Source organism: Amphibalanus amphitrite, unplaced genomic scaffold (assembly GCF_019059575.1).
Source record: "Amphibalanus amphitrite isolate SeventyFive unplaced genomic scaffold, NRLGWU_Aamphi_draft 001251F_arrow, whole genome shotgun sequence".
Lineage (NCBI taxonomy): Eukaryota > Metazoa > Arthropoda > Thecostraca > Balanomorpha > Balanidae > Amphibalanus > Amphibalanus amphitrite.
This window is the reverse complement of record NW_024882744.1, coordinates 189,907-206,837: the sequence shown is the minus strand read 5'-3', so window position 1 is coordinate 206,837 and position 16,931 is coordinate 189,907. Positions and strand designations below refer to the sequence as shown.

The 16,931-nt window shown below is 49.4% G+C and overlaps 1 protein-coding gene across 1 annotated transcript; it reads left to right on the top strand.

Annotated features, from left to right (window-relative positions):
• Nucleotides 1-1,687: 1,687 nt before the first annotated feature.
• Nucleotides 1,688-16,693, top strand: LOC122371510 (sarcoplasmic calcium-binding protein 1-like). Its single transcript, XM_043347886.1, has 5 exons — nt 1,688-1,858; nt 3,397-3,526; nt 8,190-8,293; nt 12,173-12,510; nt 16,527-16,693. Exons 1-4 carry the CDS (start codon nt 1,811-1,813, stop codon nt 12,299-12,301), a joined length of 411 nt encoding a protein of 136 aa, XP_043203821.1. The 5' UTR covers nt 1,688-1,810; the 3' UTR covers nt 12,302-12,510; nt 16,527-16,693.
• Nucleotides 16,694-16,931: the final 238 nt, after the last annotated feature.

Here is a 16,931-nt window from a genome sequence, read left to right as displayed (position 1 = left end):
AGGGAAAGAACCAATAACGTCGTTGCGATGCGTTGCGCCTTACCCAGTTACAAACTTTTATAGTCTGTCGTAGTTTTCAAAGTCCAGTTAAGGTCTTCTTTATGGTGCAAAAGCTGACACGTGAGGTGCATCTGGAAACAGCATGGGCTTTACTGGGCAGCACTTCCTAGCTTTTTATGACTCGTTAACCATATTAGTGGCAGGCTCTGGCTACCCCTATTAGTGGCAGGGGGCTGTTTAGGACCCCCGTTGATATCTCGAGATCTAACCGGCCGATTTTTAAAATTCAAACGGCATTCGATAAGAGAAAATTCCCAAAAAAGCAAATAGGGGGCAGTAGGTGGGTAAAAGCAGCAAATTGCAGAGAGTTTTTTTTCAGCTGCTCACCACGGCCATGTTTTTAAATAATTTTGACGCAACGACTGCCAATTGATGCAGAATGAACCGGAAATTAGCATGCATCATCAAAATGGGCATTTTGAAAAATCATAGGCGTAATCGCGGATACAGGTAAATATATTCGGGAGGTACTTAAGATACATAAAAATTCGGGTTTTTCCGTTGTGGCATTGCCAAAGCGGATTGGTAATGGTCTTTCGATGTTACAAAATGTGTGATATAATGACTTAAAGTAGACTGGCAATTTATAGGCGGCGTCAGGGCCTCGAAGTTGGGAGGTGAAATCGACCTCCCTTTCTGCTTTCCTGGAACCACCTATGATCCATCTCTTGCTCACTTGTGAACCTGTAATACCTACAAATAATGTTGATCCACCTACACAATGAATACCTACAGTTATAATGCACCAGCATAGTGATCTTCACCCAAATGACTCACTTCATGAATAGGGCCTCCCAATTCCCGATGCCCTGGAACCGCCCCTGATAAAGGAATCAACTTGAAAATTCCAGAGGATGTGCCCAGTTTAGTTTTAAGAAAGGTCAGAAAATTTCAGCATCCTAGCTCTAGCCGTTTCGTAGGTTTTTTCGAAAAACCTGAGGGGGGATGAAAACAACCCCCCTGCCACTAATGGGGTTAATGGGTGAGGATTCACAGGGACTCTTGTTATTGCATACCTATATGTAATCTAATTCAAAATCTTACTAGACATCTGCTGCAAATCGTAGCTCTAGCACTGCCATGGTCATAAAGCTGAGTCTCCGGTGTCATTTTTACCAAGTGACAAGGTGTTTCTTTCATTATCTAATGGTGGTGGAAAGACGTGCAACGAGTTTAAATGGATTGCTTGGTACTTTGTATTTACTCTTGGTCAAATAATCCACTGATATCTGCTCTAGTTGTGTAAATGTATAACAGCACGGCCAACAAATACTTCCCACTTTCCATTCATAATTTCTGTTTCAAATTCGCCCAGCGAGATCTACCGTTCACCGCGATAGACGGCTGATCTGTCGGCCGCTGGGAGATAGACTGTACCGCCAACAGCTCTGTCGTGCGGTACAGCCTACCTCCTCCCCGGAGATCAAAGCAGAGCTGTCGAATGTCGATCGTGCCGCGTCTTATTGACCGAGTTGGAAAACGCTTTTTATGTTGGAGATAGGCGATATGCCTGCTCGTGTGACAAGCTGTCTAGAACTTAACACGGCTAAGGCAATTGATCAACGGGATTATGGGTTCCGAATTATGGAGCCCACACTTATGAGTTACATGCTAGTTTTATTACCTTTCAGATATCGACAACAATGGGTACTTGGACAAGAATGACTTCGAGTGCTTGGCAGTGCGGACAACCGTTATTGAAAGCAAAGGAGACTTCACACAGGAAAAGTACGAGCAAAATCGCAAAGTCATGCAAAATCTGTGGAACGAAATTGCAGACCTCGCTGACTTCAACAAGGTATGTAAACGGCTGCGTATGTCTGACGCTATATAGCTAGGACTTGTCATGAATCATTACTTGTGACTTAGGTTGTTGATATAAAACTTGGTATGGCACATGGTTGTACCTTCTAAAGCAACAAGTGATCATATGATTAGTGATTAATAAAATGTGTTTATCACATTTGGAAGTCATCAAGCGTACTAATCATTAAAAAAATGATCGCTGTCGCTTTTTTGATTTGTCCACACACTACTCACACACCTGACTTACCGGAGCCCAGCCGACAGTTTCACTTTAGTTGCAGTTACGTTGTGTTCTATTTAATTTCTAATGCAAAAACGTAAGTTAAATTTCATTTTTCCAGGACGGAATGGTTACCGTTGATGAGTTTAAGGAAGCCGTCCAAAAAGTGTGTGTCGGAAAGGGATACGATCAGTTCCCCGAAGCCTTGAAGGCCTTCGTCAGTAAAAATTTTTGAATCTATCGACCTAAATGGTAAGCGCCTAACCTAACAGACCAGTCAAATGAGATGTCTGGATTAGGCAGTCTTATCCCGGCTTATGCAAACTGATTTAATTGTAACCTAAATATTCACTGCTGAGATAACGAACCAACATAAATTGTCAATATAATTCCCAAGCATCTCCTTTGATAATAAACGCTTGAATCTTTGTTAAGATTATTTGTTTAATATTTTGAAGACTTTTATTGGCTTTTTACTTAATGTGTGGCTTCATTATGCTTGAAATATTCGCGTTCGTATTAATGCTGAGATTTTAAAATGGGACCTTTCTCTGGTATTTGAATAACCAATTACTAACGCATTTCTATAAAGTCTGGACATACCAAAGAGACCATCAACTATGCGAGAATGTTGACCTTTAGGTAGGTACGTAATAACGGAACGATGCAAAATAACGGGGGAAAAAAATCACCAGCCACCATCTACGTAATGCTAACCTTCATTTTTGTTGAAGGGTGCACCGATGTGCACTTTAAATATTGTCTGGCTAGATTATGGTTCTTTCCTTACCACTTCACGACACTAGCTTCCAATTAGTTACCAGACTACACACAAGATCACCTACGCAGACACGCCTTTGATCAACTTCATTACATCGCTTCCTGCATTGTCTTGTTTTTTTGTCCAGTGTTCTTTTTACATGGCATGCTTTTGTTTTATCCTTATTTACACACATACATACAAGGCATAACGCAACATTTTCTGACCTGTCATTAAATTGATACAGGACTCTGTCACTTTGATGGTAGCTTCTTCACTCACTCGAACATGTGCCTCACAATTGTGACGTCCTCGCATTGCCTCCACTCACCTGTGACTGTCTCATAAAGTGTGGCGTCTCTGAATCTGTGTGATCGTCGGCTTTGGGTCCGGGTGCCGTGGCTAATGTCTGTAGCTATCCGTCTCTGAACCAGCGGAGAGCGGAGACCTGCGCTGTGTCCGATGGCCCGTGGGTCCGCGGGACCCCGGACCCCGCGGCACCCCCAGTGACCCCGCGGCACCCGCAGTGACCCCCTGACCTCCTACTCAGGACGGACAGGTGTCTGTCGACGAGTTCAAGAGCGCTGTCAAAAACGCCTGCGTCGGAAAGCCGTTCGAAGACTTCCCGTCGGCACTTAAAGCGTTTATCTCGTCTCACTTTAGCACAGTGGACGTGAACGGTAGGGTCGATGTGCTCCCACCCCCTCCAAAGCCCTCCCACCCGCACCAGGTGTTGTGACTTTCAGTTGTGCCCTGTGTCACCCAGACCCTCCCTCCCTCCCTCCCTCCCTCCCCACCTCCTTCCCTCCATCCCCAACTTCTGCCCAGCCACACAGGAATGCTTGTCGTGCGTATATGTTGCATTTGTGTGCCCTTTCCAGCAGTGCCCATGATTGCTGTTCCGCTTTATCCCCCCCTCTCCCTTACACAGCTGGATGATATGTTGTATTTTAGGTGGCAGATGGCGACCCCGCAGTGTGCAGGCTGCCATTTGCACGAGTAATTGTGTATTTTGTTTATTTGTCCGCTCATGGGCCGTATTATTTTCAGTTGGAAAACCGGTAAATGTGTACCTTCTTTTGTTTTCTTGTTGGTGAGCGAGTGTGATGATGATCAATGATCATACAACAGTGCACAAAGTGTTTTTACTTATGAAGGCTAGGCGACAACCAAATCAATGAAATCCATAATCGACCGTCAGTCTACGGGATAATGGACGTAGTTCGAATATCTCTAATTTGTCAGAGATTTGTGGCAGTTTGTTCAAGAGCGTCGCTAAAATGCGATCCAGCCCGTTTCTCATGGTAGCATTGGACTCCACCAATTAATGGCTTACCAGCTTAACGGTAATAGCGTTCTGTCGCAGCCGAGCAATGAACCCAACAAAATATTGTGCCATTACCTTGTCTAACTAGGGCTGGAGCCAGGCAGGTGCGAAATAGGCTCGGTTTGCATTAAGGGTCGGCGGTGTGCCCACTGCCCAATCTCCTTCCCACACTGACATTATCCGGTAGAGGGGTTTCATTCTGGCTTGGAAAGGTCTCCACAATCGCGTCAACCAGGATAAGGTTTATGAATCGGCCAAAAAGTTGGAGAGAGAGAGAGAGAGAGAGAGAGAGAGAGAGAGAGAGAGAGAGAGAGAGAGAGAGAGAGAGAGAGAGAGAGAGAGAGAGAGGAGTGAGAGCTAAAGCGAGAGATAGACGCTGAAGTAAAGAGAGAATGAAATACATTTGCTAACGATCCAAATCCAAGCAAACCCCAACCTTTGTCTAAGCTGAGTGTCACCCACTTTTGCCGTAAAGGAAACAAGAACTAGGGATGGGCAGTCAAACGCACCTTGGCAGTAGCTACCTCTGCCTTTGCAAAAAAAAAAAAAAACACTTATCGTATTCCCAAGAGAGACGCTCACCTTCGTCGGAGACCCACCTCTGCCGGGGAGAGGTCTCTGGGGCCGCCAGCCGTGTTGCTTGGCACAATGGTGACGATGGTTCTCCACACGACGGTGGTCCGACCCGAGAGGACTCTCCATCGATCTGTTATGCGGGATGTGGCGGCCTCGTGTACGTACTTACATCAGCCGGCGGACGGCTGGCTCGGCGAGCTGCTGATTGTCGCGAGCACCGCCCCGGAGCACTACTCGGAGCACCGCCCGGAGCACCGCCCCGGAGCACGGAGCACCGGACTGAGGCGGCGGCGGGCCCAGGTGACGGATCAATGGGTGACAGAGCGGTCGGCGGCTCGTCCCGGTGCGGCCTCTCACGCCCGGCGATGCCACCGTGTCCTGCACGTCCAATGGCGGTCCCGGCGCCTCCCAGCGCGCCTGACGACGGTCCCGTCGCGCCCTCCACGTCTGGCGTCGATCCCGACGCGCCCTGCTCCCCGTCGGCGATCCCGGCGCACGGCCATCACTCACTGGCGGACAATCGGGCCCTGTCCGGAGAGGACCGCACCACTCTCGGGTCACCACAGCGCGACACGGATGGAGCATCTGGGACGGACACAGCGGCCGGCGACCCGTGGCCAATGGACTGTGGGAAACGCGTCCGGCGTCCGCACTCTCATCAGGAGACGGGAAGACGTCCGGACTCTCACCAGTAGATGCAAAAGCGTACAAACCAACAGACACAAAGGCAGCAGGAGACATTTGAAGTCACGAGCAGATAAGCCGGTTATGCAATTGATAAAAGAGTGAGCAGGAAAAAGGCAGCAATTTTAATCCTAGCACTGGACCCCTTTTACGATTTCTAAGTGGTATCGCTCCAAAATATGGTTTCTAAGCTTAAGCTGCTGGCAAGATTGTCCTATTGGAAGCATGACATACATGTATGTTCTATACCTACCCCGACCAGCAACCGGCGCGGTGGTCCTATGGGTACAACAATGATGGCGGCCTCAGTTTTCTAAGTCTGTGTCTCTCGGTTCTTGTCTGACTGGCATTGTCACCGCGGACAGGCACCACAGCTCCGGTTTGATTGAACGGGCACATATTATTGACAAACCGACGTCGATGCAATTGCAGGATCCAATAGAGCCGGCAGTGTATCATCAATAGCGAATGTGGTGGTCGCACAAGGGATCCAGACAGCCATCACTCAATCATAGCTCACGGGCGACCAATGATTTTGATTGGAGTGGGGAATGGGGCGCCGATGGCAACGGAAAGGAACAGGACTGGGACTGGAATGACGGGGATGGGACGGAGAGATGCGAGAAGTCAAAGTGGACAATGGACAGCGATGTGAGATAGGACGGAAAGGGACGAAGACCGGGCGAAGGACACATGCAGAAGTAGGGACATGGACGAGGAATGGCTGCAAGGGAAAAGAGTAAAAGACTGGACAATGACGGAAGAAGACGATACTGAAAAAGAGCTGAAATAGATGCGGGTCTGAGGTGTAACAACTGCCTCAAGGGAGGCAGGAAATGCGACGAAAAGACACTGGAATAGGACGGAAGGAAAACGCAGGAAACGAGGCTGGATGGTGCAATCACGACCTTTCTCGGGCGTCTGGGGACCGCTGGTCAAAGGTTAGCGACCTGTGTCGGCGCGGTAGTAGCCGCTCGATACTGGTCAGGGCTCACACGGAACCGATGCGTCTGCCGATCGGACAGACGCCGGCGAGACAGGCCGATTTGCACTTACATTACGCTGTTACGCTGAGAAAGACGGAAGAAATCGGATCCGGGGATATCAGGAGTATTAGATAGATTGTCGGATAAAGTAGGAATGAGTGATGCGGCAACTGGAAGAGATTATGTGGAAATAAGAAAAGACGAAGAGGTGAACTCAGAAATAGCCTCATGGTAGATGCTTCCATCCATGCGACCCCGCATTATTGGTTAAAAGTTGATTTTCGGGAGCCATCACTTTCGGGAGAGTGATATTTCATCTTTATTCTATTTATTTTTAATTTATTAGGTACATTTTAAGCATGTGCTTATAAGTCATAAACTCTTATGTTACGTGAGTCGGCAATGCTAGCTCCATCAATTGAATTGTTATTCATATTTCCTGACAAAGGTCAGTATTCCCACCCAAACACATTTTTTTGCGTGCGATTAACAGCTACATCCTCTGCCGAATCGTCGTCAAGCTCTGTTCGTTCGTCTCAAACTCTGCCGGAGTTTCGGCGCCGGTGGCAATGGCGGCGGCCGGCGCGCTGGAAATGTCACCACTCTGCACGGCGTCTCCTTAGGGATAGGTCGCCGGTCAGGTGGGCGAAGGTCGCAGCAAAAATGCATCGCCAAGCACGTGCCGGTTCGCCACGTGACACGTCAGTAACGAGTGACAATGCATCGACCACGTGTGATGCACGTCAGCGAAATAGGTCTCATTGTTTTCGGCATCAGTGGTTTGACGTTTTTCTTTCCATGAGGGACAGGAGGTCTTCCCTGTACCAGTGCGGACATTGTTTATAGCATGTCCCCTTTCGTTCCCTGTATAATGTATCTAAATGTCATCACCGAATTTCCCCTTTGCATGTGTGCCCCAGCCACGCATGGTTGTCGTCTTCGACGGATTATGATAATTATAATTTTAAACTTCCCAGAGGGAGCTGATGGACGGATATATCTCGCTCATGAGCGCTCAAGAAGTTCTTGCTGTCATATTTGTATCTGTTTTTGTCTAAAATAGCATCAATATAGCTCGATTTGGTTTAACATTCAGCGTTGATTTAGGATTTTTATACAACTAAGACACTCGTTATCATTTTTCTTGAGATGTGTGTCATAAACTCACTCGATTGAATAATTTAAATTTACATATAGAGTGTGTTAATGACCGTCGGCTTATGCGATATCACAATGTTTAATGCTATGCGTCCTTATTTTTACATGTTAATCCTACGGTATTCATCAATTAGCTACCTGACTGAACGCATAAATCCTTCAAGATTACTTGTTAGCGTTGATTGTTAAAGGGTTTCAGTATCTCCACCAAATTCACCCTCACGCATTCTCCGTAGCATTATCACCACGAACGTAATTCTCAACCTGACGTTATGACCTTTGCAGGTCACAATGCGCACTGCGTAGCTCATGGCGACATGGTGACATGGACATTGGACACTTTTCTTGTGCGCCTTGTATGCCGCTGATTTTGCTGCTACCTGGATGTGACAAATGACGCTCGATCTGTTCCTTCTGTATGTACATAAATATGGTGCCGCATCGTTTGTGCATTGACCTTTGTTGACAGCTATACTGGAGCAGTTCTTATCCGTTATATCGGCTCAGCCATGCTGCGAACTCTCGTCGCCCTAGCCTCTGTGATATGTATCTCAAACTGTATCCAGCCTGTGTATCCGTCGACCACTGACCGGCGTATGGGGCCGTTTACAGGTGACGGTCTGATTGGCATCGAGGAGTACAGGGTGGACTGCTGCAGTCGACAGGCCTACAGCGAGCTTACCGAGCTCGATCAGGGATACGAGAAACTCTGCAGCGTGAGTACCTCAGACACTCTGGGAGTGGGTAACTGAAACTGAGAGTTAAACTTGAGATCAGGAGAAACTCTGCTGAGTGTAAGTACGGCTCTCGCGGGTTTAAGCGGTAGGTTTTGCCTTTTTACATTTTCAGCTATATCTCAGAAACTAAACGATTTACGATGAAGCCATTTTAGAGGATCATGGCAGGCATGCATACGAATAAATCGATTGCATCTTCAACCCTTAAAAGCTTAAGACAAAAAAAAATGTAGCCGGAAGTTTAGGTACTTAATTTCATAGGGGCAAAAGCTACCGCTAAAACCCGCGAGACCTGTACATAACGCAGACGCTGGATATATGAGAATGAGACCGCTGAACTAAATCGGGGACGCGAGAAACAGCACGGAGCACATCACAGTCAGCTGTGGTAGAATGTCGATTCTCGCCCCACCGAGCCGACAGACTTGGCGTTCCAGTGGCGAGCAGGCGCCCTCTCTCCTCCCTTTACCTACTCGACATCTGAGGAGCGCGCGGCGCCGACCTTTAGCGACCTTTGGGTACCGCCCACCGGCGCGACGGACCTGGCGGCAGCAAACCATCGGACGCCAACCAACTCGGAAACTATCTTAGCGTCAGTGTCGCCTTTAGCAGGAGAGATGGCCAATCAATGCTCGCTGGACAGCGGAGGACAGCCACGAGTTAGTTGGGTAGTTGGCTCCCTATTTCTCGCCTGATTAACTTAGAGGTTCCTGGAATACTGGGCCCTACTTGCTCATCATTATTCATAAACGTTAATTAGCAAACTGGAGTCAATAAGGTATTTATATGCTTTATGGACATGACGATACGTAAGTCGTGGAAGTCGAAGTTGGAGGGTTTCCGAACCCAGAACTAATCAGCTTAGTAAATAACTGACGTTATTTTTTTGTTTGCTCTCGGTGAACTTTCGGATATACTTTAACCTAATTGTATGTGGAGTTCGCTGTGACTGTTTATCAGCCAGCATTCCTCGAGAGTGCATCAGTTCTGAGCTTTGAAACAAGTTATACCAGGAATGGTGATTGGTGACACAGATAGGATGAAAAAGGAACGGGATATCAGTTGAAAGGAGACGGAAACCTGGACGAGCTGTGGGAGATGAGAGTTATACTCTGTGCCTAACACGTATAAACCTACGTACCTAGGCGTGTTGGAACATCGCTCTAAATGTAAACAAGTTTCCCCATGGGCTATGATATTGCTTTAGGCGTTTTCCTTCCGCTGATTCGCTTTATGTATATGAACGTAACGCACCTCGCGCCATGCGTTCTCACAGCATGCGTGACAGCTCGAGCACATCGCTGAGTAATGCCTCACAAAGGTGAAAACTGAGATATTTCGCAGTCCGAACCGGCCGCGCTATCCGTTCAGAAAGTTCGCCAGCAAGCCACCGGCAAGCAACACACCAGCGAGCGGCGCGGAGGGTTAAACTGCTGCGCCAATATGTGCGACCCGTCCCCCGACGCGCGACGGTCGTTCCCGCTAACGACGACGGCTCTCGGGGGAGTCCCCGCCACCGGGGCCGCCGTCGGATGGTGCGTACCGCTCGGGGTCGGTGTCAGTTGCGCGTGCCACGTGGGGATCACCAGTGGTCAGCTGCGGGTCAGGTGAGGGTCAGGAGGTCATTGAGCACCTGCAGGTCACAGCGGGTCAGAGAAGGTCAGTGAGGACTAGAATAGGTCATCGTGGGTCATATGGATATGAGGAAGACCGAATAATGAGGACGACCGTTTCGGGTCGGTCCGGTCAGTTGGGTCAGCCCGCTGTGCCCCGCGGTGGTTGCGGTGTCCAGTCCCTCCTCCGTACCTGTCTGACGGGAACCGCCAGCGGTCGGCGGGCGCACCGCGGATCCAATCAATACGGAGCACAGCACGCTGGTCGCGGCCAGCCACTGGCTACCTGTCGCCCGCCACGAGCTGTAGCTCGGCCGCCACGCGCCCTGTAATTCAGACGCTACAAGCCCTGTACTGTAACTCGGAGGATGGTGCGACCAACAGCCGTCACCCAGCTTGGATGGAGTTCTACGCAATAGCTGGCATCTTTTCGGTCCCTATGAAGATTTTGACTGGTGTCCTTTTGACTGACGTCCAGCAGTCGCACATGAAAAACAACCTCAACTCGGGGATTTTGAACTGCATGCTAATGAGCTTTATCGTCAGTTTACAATAAAAAATCACCGCACCTTTACGGGCTTAGTTTCATCTTTTGCTACCCTCAGAAAAGGAACACTAGATTTATTTTACACTAGAAAACAGCAAAAGGCACTATAAATATTTTTTTTTTGCTGGAGATTAATTTCAAGTGACCTCAGTTGCGTTTGATTTCATTATCAACAATTCCACTTTTTCACAGCTCACCTGCCACCATCAAAACAAAACTCTTACACCTCGCCATTTCCTCGCCGACGCCCCCGATCCTTTATTCTCCCGGTAATCTGACCTGTCCCTCATGCCCATCCTGTGACCTGGCGGCGCTCCGTCACCGAGCCCCCTCAGCGCTCCCCTCTGCCAGAATGCGATCCGATCTTGGCCGGCCAGCCACCGGTGCGTCTCCTGACCACGGACAAATTGGCATTGTTCGCCCGCCAACACGACCGCTGTGGCGCGCCCATCGAACGGCACGCCGCCGGCGGTATTTTTACGAACGCGGCTCACTTCGCGCCGCTCCAAAAGTGACCCGGTTCAAAGCGGCCGCCGGTGCAGTGGTTCGGAATGGTGTATTGGAATGGTATAGCTGACCCAGGTCACGTTCGCTAAGGATTAGAATACGAGCGATTTATTACACGTGAATCAATGCAAATATTATTGTCAGCTCATCTGTCTGTTCTCATTGGTTGAATTATTTTATTGCCACTCAAGACGCTTTCTTGTCCCCGTAGGAATGTTTTCTGGGATCTTACGGGGTTGAAGCTTTCTTAAATATTTTGATTTTTTCTTAAAGTAAAATGGCCACTGGCTACTGGTCACTCACCAATACATCTCCAAGGAGCAACCAAAGGCTAATCTGATACGTTTTTGCAGCCAGCCTGTGTCTGAGCTGTTCCCTGAAGTCGCCACAGCCCGCTGATATAGCCACTAGCCCGTGACGCTGTTTCATCCATATTGGCGGCGGCCGGGGCGGCCCCGGTGGCCGGCCGCTGCCATATACAGCCACCGACCCTATTGCAGGCCGTCCCCAGTGGGAGGCACGGGTTTGATGCGCATTATTACTGGCCTCCGCTCCCGTCTCCCAGCGGACTAGCGACATGGAAAGTCACCTCCCGTAGCCGCCGGCGGCGACGGCGTAATCGGATTACGCAACCACTGCCTCCGGGCTACCGAAATCCAATCGGGAAATACATTAGAGGTCAACTGGCGAGAGTAAGCTGAAATCAAAATCATTTCTCTTATTGTTTTCCTTATATTATTTAACAGGAACAGGGAATTTACCCTGGGAAAGTAATAGTGCATAGTTCTACATACACTGGAGGTGTAGTTATAAACAATGGCGTCTAAAAAAACAGTCTGCGTTTGCGAACACCAATCAGAACATCGGAGCCTGTTTGTAAACAAACGAAACACGTCAACCTCTGCTATTTTCTGTGTCATTTGTTAGTCGAACGACGTGAGCTGATGTCTGTTTTGTCTCCATCTGTCAGTTGGACAGTTTAACGCACGGCCGACTGCCAGCCAGCTAATTAACGATTGTCGGGCGCGTCTACACGATAAGCCAGTGGCACCCACCCGTCCGGTCGCCGTTAGAGCGATAGCTCGTCCATCTTCTCGTTGGCAGTCACATGACTCGCCTGTCTTCCCTTGAACGGCCGTATGACCCGTCTATCTTCTCGTGGGTGTGACTCGCCAATCTTTGCGTTGGCAGCCGGAGGACAAGAAGAAGGGCGGCATCGACATCAAGCGCTTCCAGGAGCTGTACGCCCAGTTCATCGGCAACCCAGACGAGACGATCGGCGCCGTCTACCTGTTCGGGCCGCTGCAGGAGCTCAGCTAAGCTGCCGGAGCTCGGCATGAGCTGAACTGCCGTCACGAACTGCGCCGGGAGCCGGACTCCGCCGCGCCCGCCGAGCTGACTGTCCGTCGGACCGCGAGCCGCCGCGCCGCGCCACGCCGCGCCCCTGCTCTGACCCCGCCTCTGACCCGTGTGTGCCCGCGGCGCCCCGCGCTGCAGGCCGGTGCAGACGAGCCGGCGGGTCCTGGGACCAGCGCACACTGGTCGGAAACGCCTTCACGAGAGGCCACGGGCGATTCCGGAGTTTCGGATTATTTTTTATACAGATCGATTTGAAATTGATCAAATGATTATACTTAGGCCAAAAAACCTAATCCGGGTGACCAAAAATAGCTGTAATCAGCCCCCGAAGATGGGGTATCCCAGAACTCGGAAACTGACGCGGAGCAAGAGGTTTCTTGAGCCGGATATTCAGAGTCTTATTGCTGATAGACACCAAATTGAAATCCCACATATCATGCATCAAAATGTTCGTTATGAAGTTGCCGACTGGTCAGTGCAAAATTTTTGGTATACTTTTTCCCTATCTAAGATGTACTATAGCTTTTTTATGAAGGCTCTCCTACAGTGATTCTGGAATATAACTGCAAAGTTTAGGTAAGGAAACAACAGGTAGTCCCATCTAGTTCCACTCTGATTTTTTGTGAGATGAAGTAGGATTTAAATTTACACCAGGGCAACATAAAAGCTAACTGCGCATATTTGCGCAAAATTTGCAGGAGCCGCTCTTCCTACCCAACTACCGCCCGCCCCGCCCCAGTTTCGGCTCGGCCGCCGCGCCCGGCTTACGCTGACCTGTGTTGTGTGGCCTGCACGCATCCATGCGTAGTTGACTGGTCATTAAAAACAGATGCGCTTGAGTTTATGAATTTTGTGAAAAGCGCGTTTTATGTATGCAATTATGTATGTATTGACATCAAAAGCCTTCCACATATTGCGTGGCGATTACGGCCTGCATTTAGAGAGCCTTGCTATTGACAACCATCACTCGGCTGAAGAAAGTGGAAATTGAAACCTTCGTGAATATAAGACGCTGCAAATATAGGACACCTGTCACTGACGTCGGGTTACCTTGGGTTGTCTTTTTGTTTTTACATTAGATCACAATTCCGGTATTTAACCCTGACCGGACCGATTAGTTTTCTACATTGACCGGGGAGGGTTGGTACAACTCCCTCGCCGTTTCGCCTCTAATTGAGCTAGAGCCTCGCAGAAAAAAACAAGCTTGTGTGCCGTTATAAGACGCAAAAATTAGGTACTACCCGATTTTAAGGTCTTAGGTCAGCCAGTGACCTCTTAGGTCAGGTAAGTGCCACAAGGCACGGGCTCGGTTTTAGGTTAATTACTTTGCCTGAAAAATGGTCGCACTGCCGCGATTTTGGCATAATCGTGTTTGTCTAGCTCAGGCGCGTTGAATGCTATACTTGGTGTTCGGGTGAAGTCAACTTAACTCTCGCCAGCACAGGCCATTTTGCGTCCTTCGACGGCACAAGGGGGGGGGGGGGTACGACCCCCCTCGCGTTTGGCCCCTGATCGAGCTAGAGCCTCGCGGAAAAAACGAGCGTGTTGCCCGTCACGAGAGGAAGCCGATGATACCCAATTTTAAGGTCCTAGGTCATCGGGTGACCTTCCAGGTCAGGTCAATGACCCGAAAACCGGGAAAATCGGGACCTGTTAGAAAGTCGTAAATTGTGGCTGCTATGTGGTTTTCCGGGGTGCTGATCACGAATATCGTATTAGTTTTGATCAGAAGCATTTAGACCAGGTCGGGTCAGGTCAGGTCCGGTCAACCGGTAGGGGTTGTGACGGGTATTCGTAATACGTGTCAACCGCCTCTGACAGCTTCGTAACATGTTACGAAGGCGCCAAAACTACTTCGTAAATGTTCAAATGGTTGCTAAATTCGAATTCAGCTCCAAAAACTAGCCTAGAAACATGTAAAACTCGAAAAAGTGAACCGAGGTCATCCGAGGTCACCAAAGGTTAATGACCTGACCTGACCTTCAGGTGACCTTGACACCCATCCTAATGTATGGGAGCAACATCAAATCACATGTTTGAACGTTTGAAACCACGAAAAGCTTGCAAACGCGCGGCTAATGCGAGCCGACATACAGGGTGTATCAGAATTATCCGGACACTTTGTTTTCCCCTCTGATTTGGAAAAAAGAGAAGATTGCATTTTCAGTTTATTTTCCGATGTAGCCGCCCTTCATAGCGATACAGTCACGCATACGCTGGGGCATCCCTGCCACCAGGTTCTCCAGCACATCGGGCTTGATCCGGCCCCACGCCTTTTTGAGCTGCCCTGCCAGCTCGCCGGCGCTGGTAGCCGGTGTCATCTTGTCGACCTCTTGCTGAACGATGGCCCAGAGGTTTTCGATCGGGTTGAGATCGGGGCTGTTACCGGGCCATACGCCACGCTCCCAGAAGTCGGACAGGTGCTGGAGACACCACTGCTGTGTTTTCTGGGCCGTGTGCGGTGGAGCGCCGTCCTGCATGAAGATGGCCCGGCTTGTGTCCGTCATCAGAGAGCGCTTCAGAACGCCGCCTGTCTCAGCCGTTCGGTGGATGGCGTCCAGACAATCCTTGGCGAGGATGTTCTCTCGGTAATACTCTCCGTTGATGACAACTTTTGGGGGCACCACGTGCAGCTGGGAGAGTGCACGGTGGGACATCATTCCCCAGACATGCACCTTCTCAGAATGCTTGACGGTGGGGACGGTCTGCACGTCTGAGCTGCTGGACACCCACACGCGGTCGTTTTGTCGATTTGGCGGGTGGTACAGCTCGTACGGCGACTCGTCCGACCACATGACCCGCTGCCAGTCTTCCACTGACCAGTTTTTCGCTCCCGTGCGAACTTCAGACGGTCAGCACGCTGTTTTTCAGTCAGCTTTCGCGATTTTTTCAGCTTCAGCGGCCTCATCCCTAGATTTTCGAGGAGATAACGGTGAACTGTTGCAGGGGATACCTTGTAGCCTGCATTGGTGAGGCGTCTAGAGAGTTTTCGGGTCGATTGATGCCGTTTACCAGGCGCCATCTTGATCACTCTCTTCACCACCGGATGGAGCGTGCTCTTGCGACCACGACCGGGCTGGCTGGCGAGCCCCTGGCCCAGCTTCTCTCTTTTTAACCAGAGGTAAAGCTGGCTTCTGCTGATACTGAGTTGCCTGCAGACCATCTTTGGCCTCATCCCTCCATGCACCATCCCCACAGCTTTGCCACGAAACGAGGTGCTGTAGTTTTTCGCCATACCCTTCTGACGCTCAGATACACCAACGAACTGTTCGGCGACCTGACCTCTACTGACCGGCCGGGTCAAGGTTAGCGGCGAATGGCAGACGGATGAGGCGCACGGTGGTCTCAGGCTGGTATTTACCCAACCTTTAAATTCATACAGCTCCATGACGGACAGAGAGAGCAGAAATACGAGAAAACAAAGTGTCCGGATATTTCTGAGACACCCTGTACGCCGAATCGCGATTTCGGCCAAACATGGTCACGGAAAAGAGGTCACAGGTCAAAAGTCATTGCGGTCAGGGTCATGAAATTTTCAGGGTAGGTGTAAAATTGATCAATGCGAGGGTACTGAAAGTTTCGTCGCGATCGGCTGCTTTTTACGCGAGTTATTCGCGAAAAACCTTAGGGGGGGGGGTTGCATCAACCCCCCTTGTGCCGGCGAGGTTTAAGGTGTTAACCTCGGGTCAAGGTCAGGTCGGAGCCCCTCAGGTCACGAAAATGGTTGAAGGAGGTCATTATCGCATATCATTCGATTCGGCAGGTCTTCCTGAGTCCAATGGTGGCTTTCCCGACTCTAGCTCCATCTGATCAGGAGTTATTGACGAAAAACTTACATGGCCTTAGTGACGTCATAAATGACGTCACGCAAAGTCAACAATGCTAAAGTCAAGCACTGGACCTTGCAAGGAGTGCATGAAACCATTCCCGGTGCCCGAATAGCAGCTCCCAATTTCCCTTGTTGACTTAAAGTGGTGCTAGATCCTGTATTATACTCAATTATGACGTCATAACTTAACGGATTCACGTCATATATTTAGTGCTTGACATCCAAATGATAGCTTACATATGACAGAGAAGGTATGCACAGTTTCATGAAGTTTGCTTCACTAGTTGTGGAATAACAAGCAAAAAACTTTTGCGGAAAGGCCGCTGGCCTCTCGCTGGAGCGTTTCCGACCAGTGTGCAGCGGCGCGGGCCAGGCGCCACCACACCGGCGCGGCACTCAGACGGCGCTTTATGTGGCTCTTTGTGAAAACGATGTTTCTACCGTACTCTCATTAGGCCAATTGGTTTATGTGCGTACGTCAGTGTTGATTGTTAATGCCATAAAATAAAATTCACCCAAATTCATTTTGCCGTGGTGTGCACTGTGCGATGACATCAAAACGTTTTAAAAATGTTTTCTGTGGTCATTGACTCTCCCCCACACTTGAACTCCTATAAAAAACCCTTTCAGAATCCCCTTTCAGTATAATTGTCTGGTTTTGCATCCTTGCTCAGTCAATACAACAGGACATTTGTGAAATATTGAAGTCAGGAACGATTTCCGATCAGTTGTAGCTAGTTAGTACCTTAGGATAAACGACTC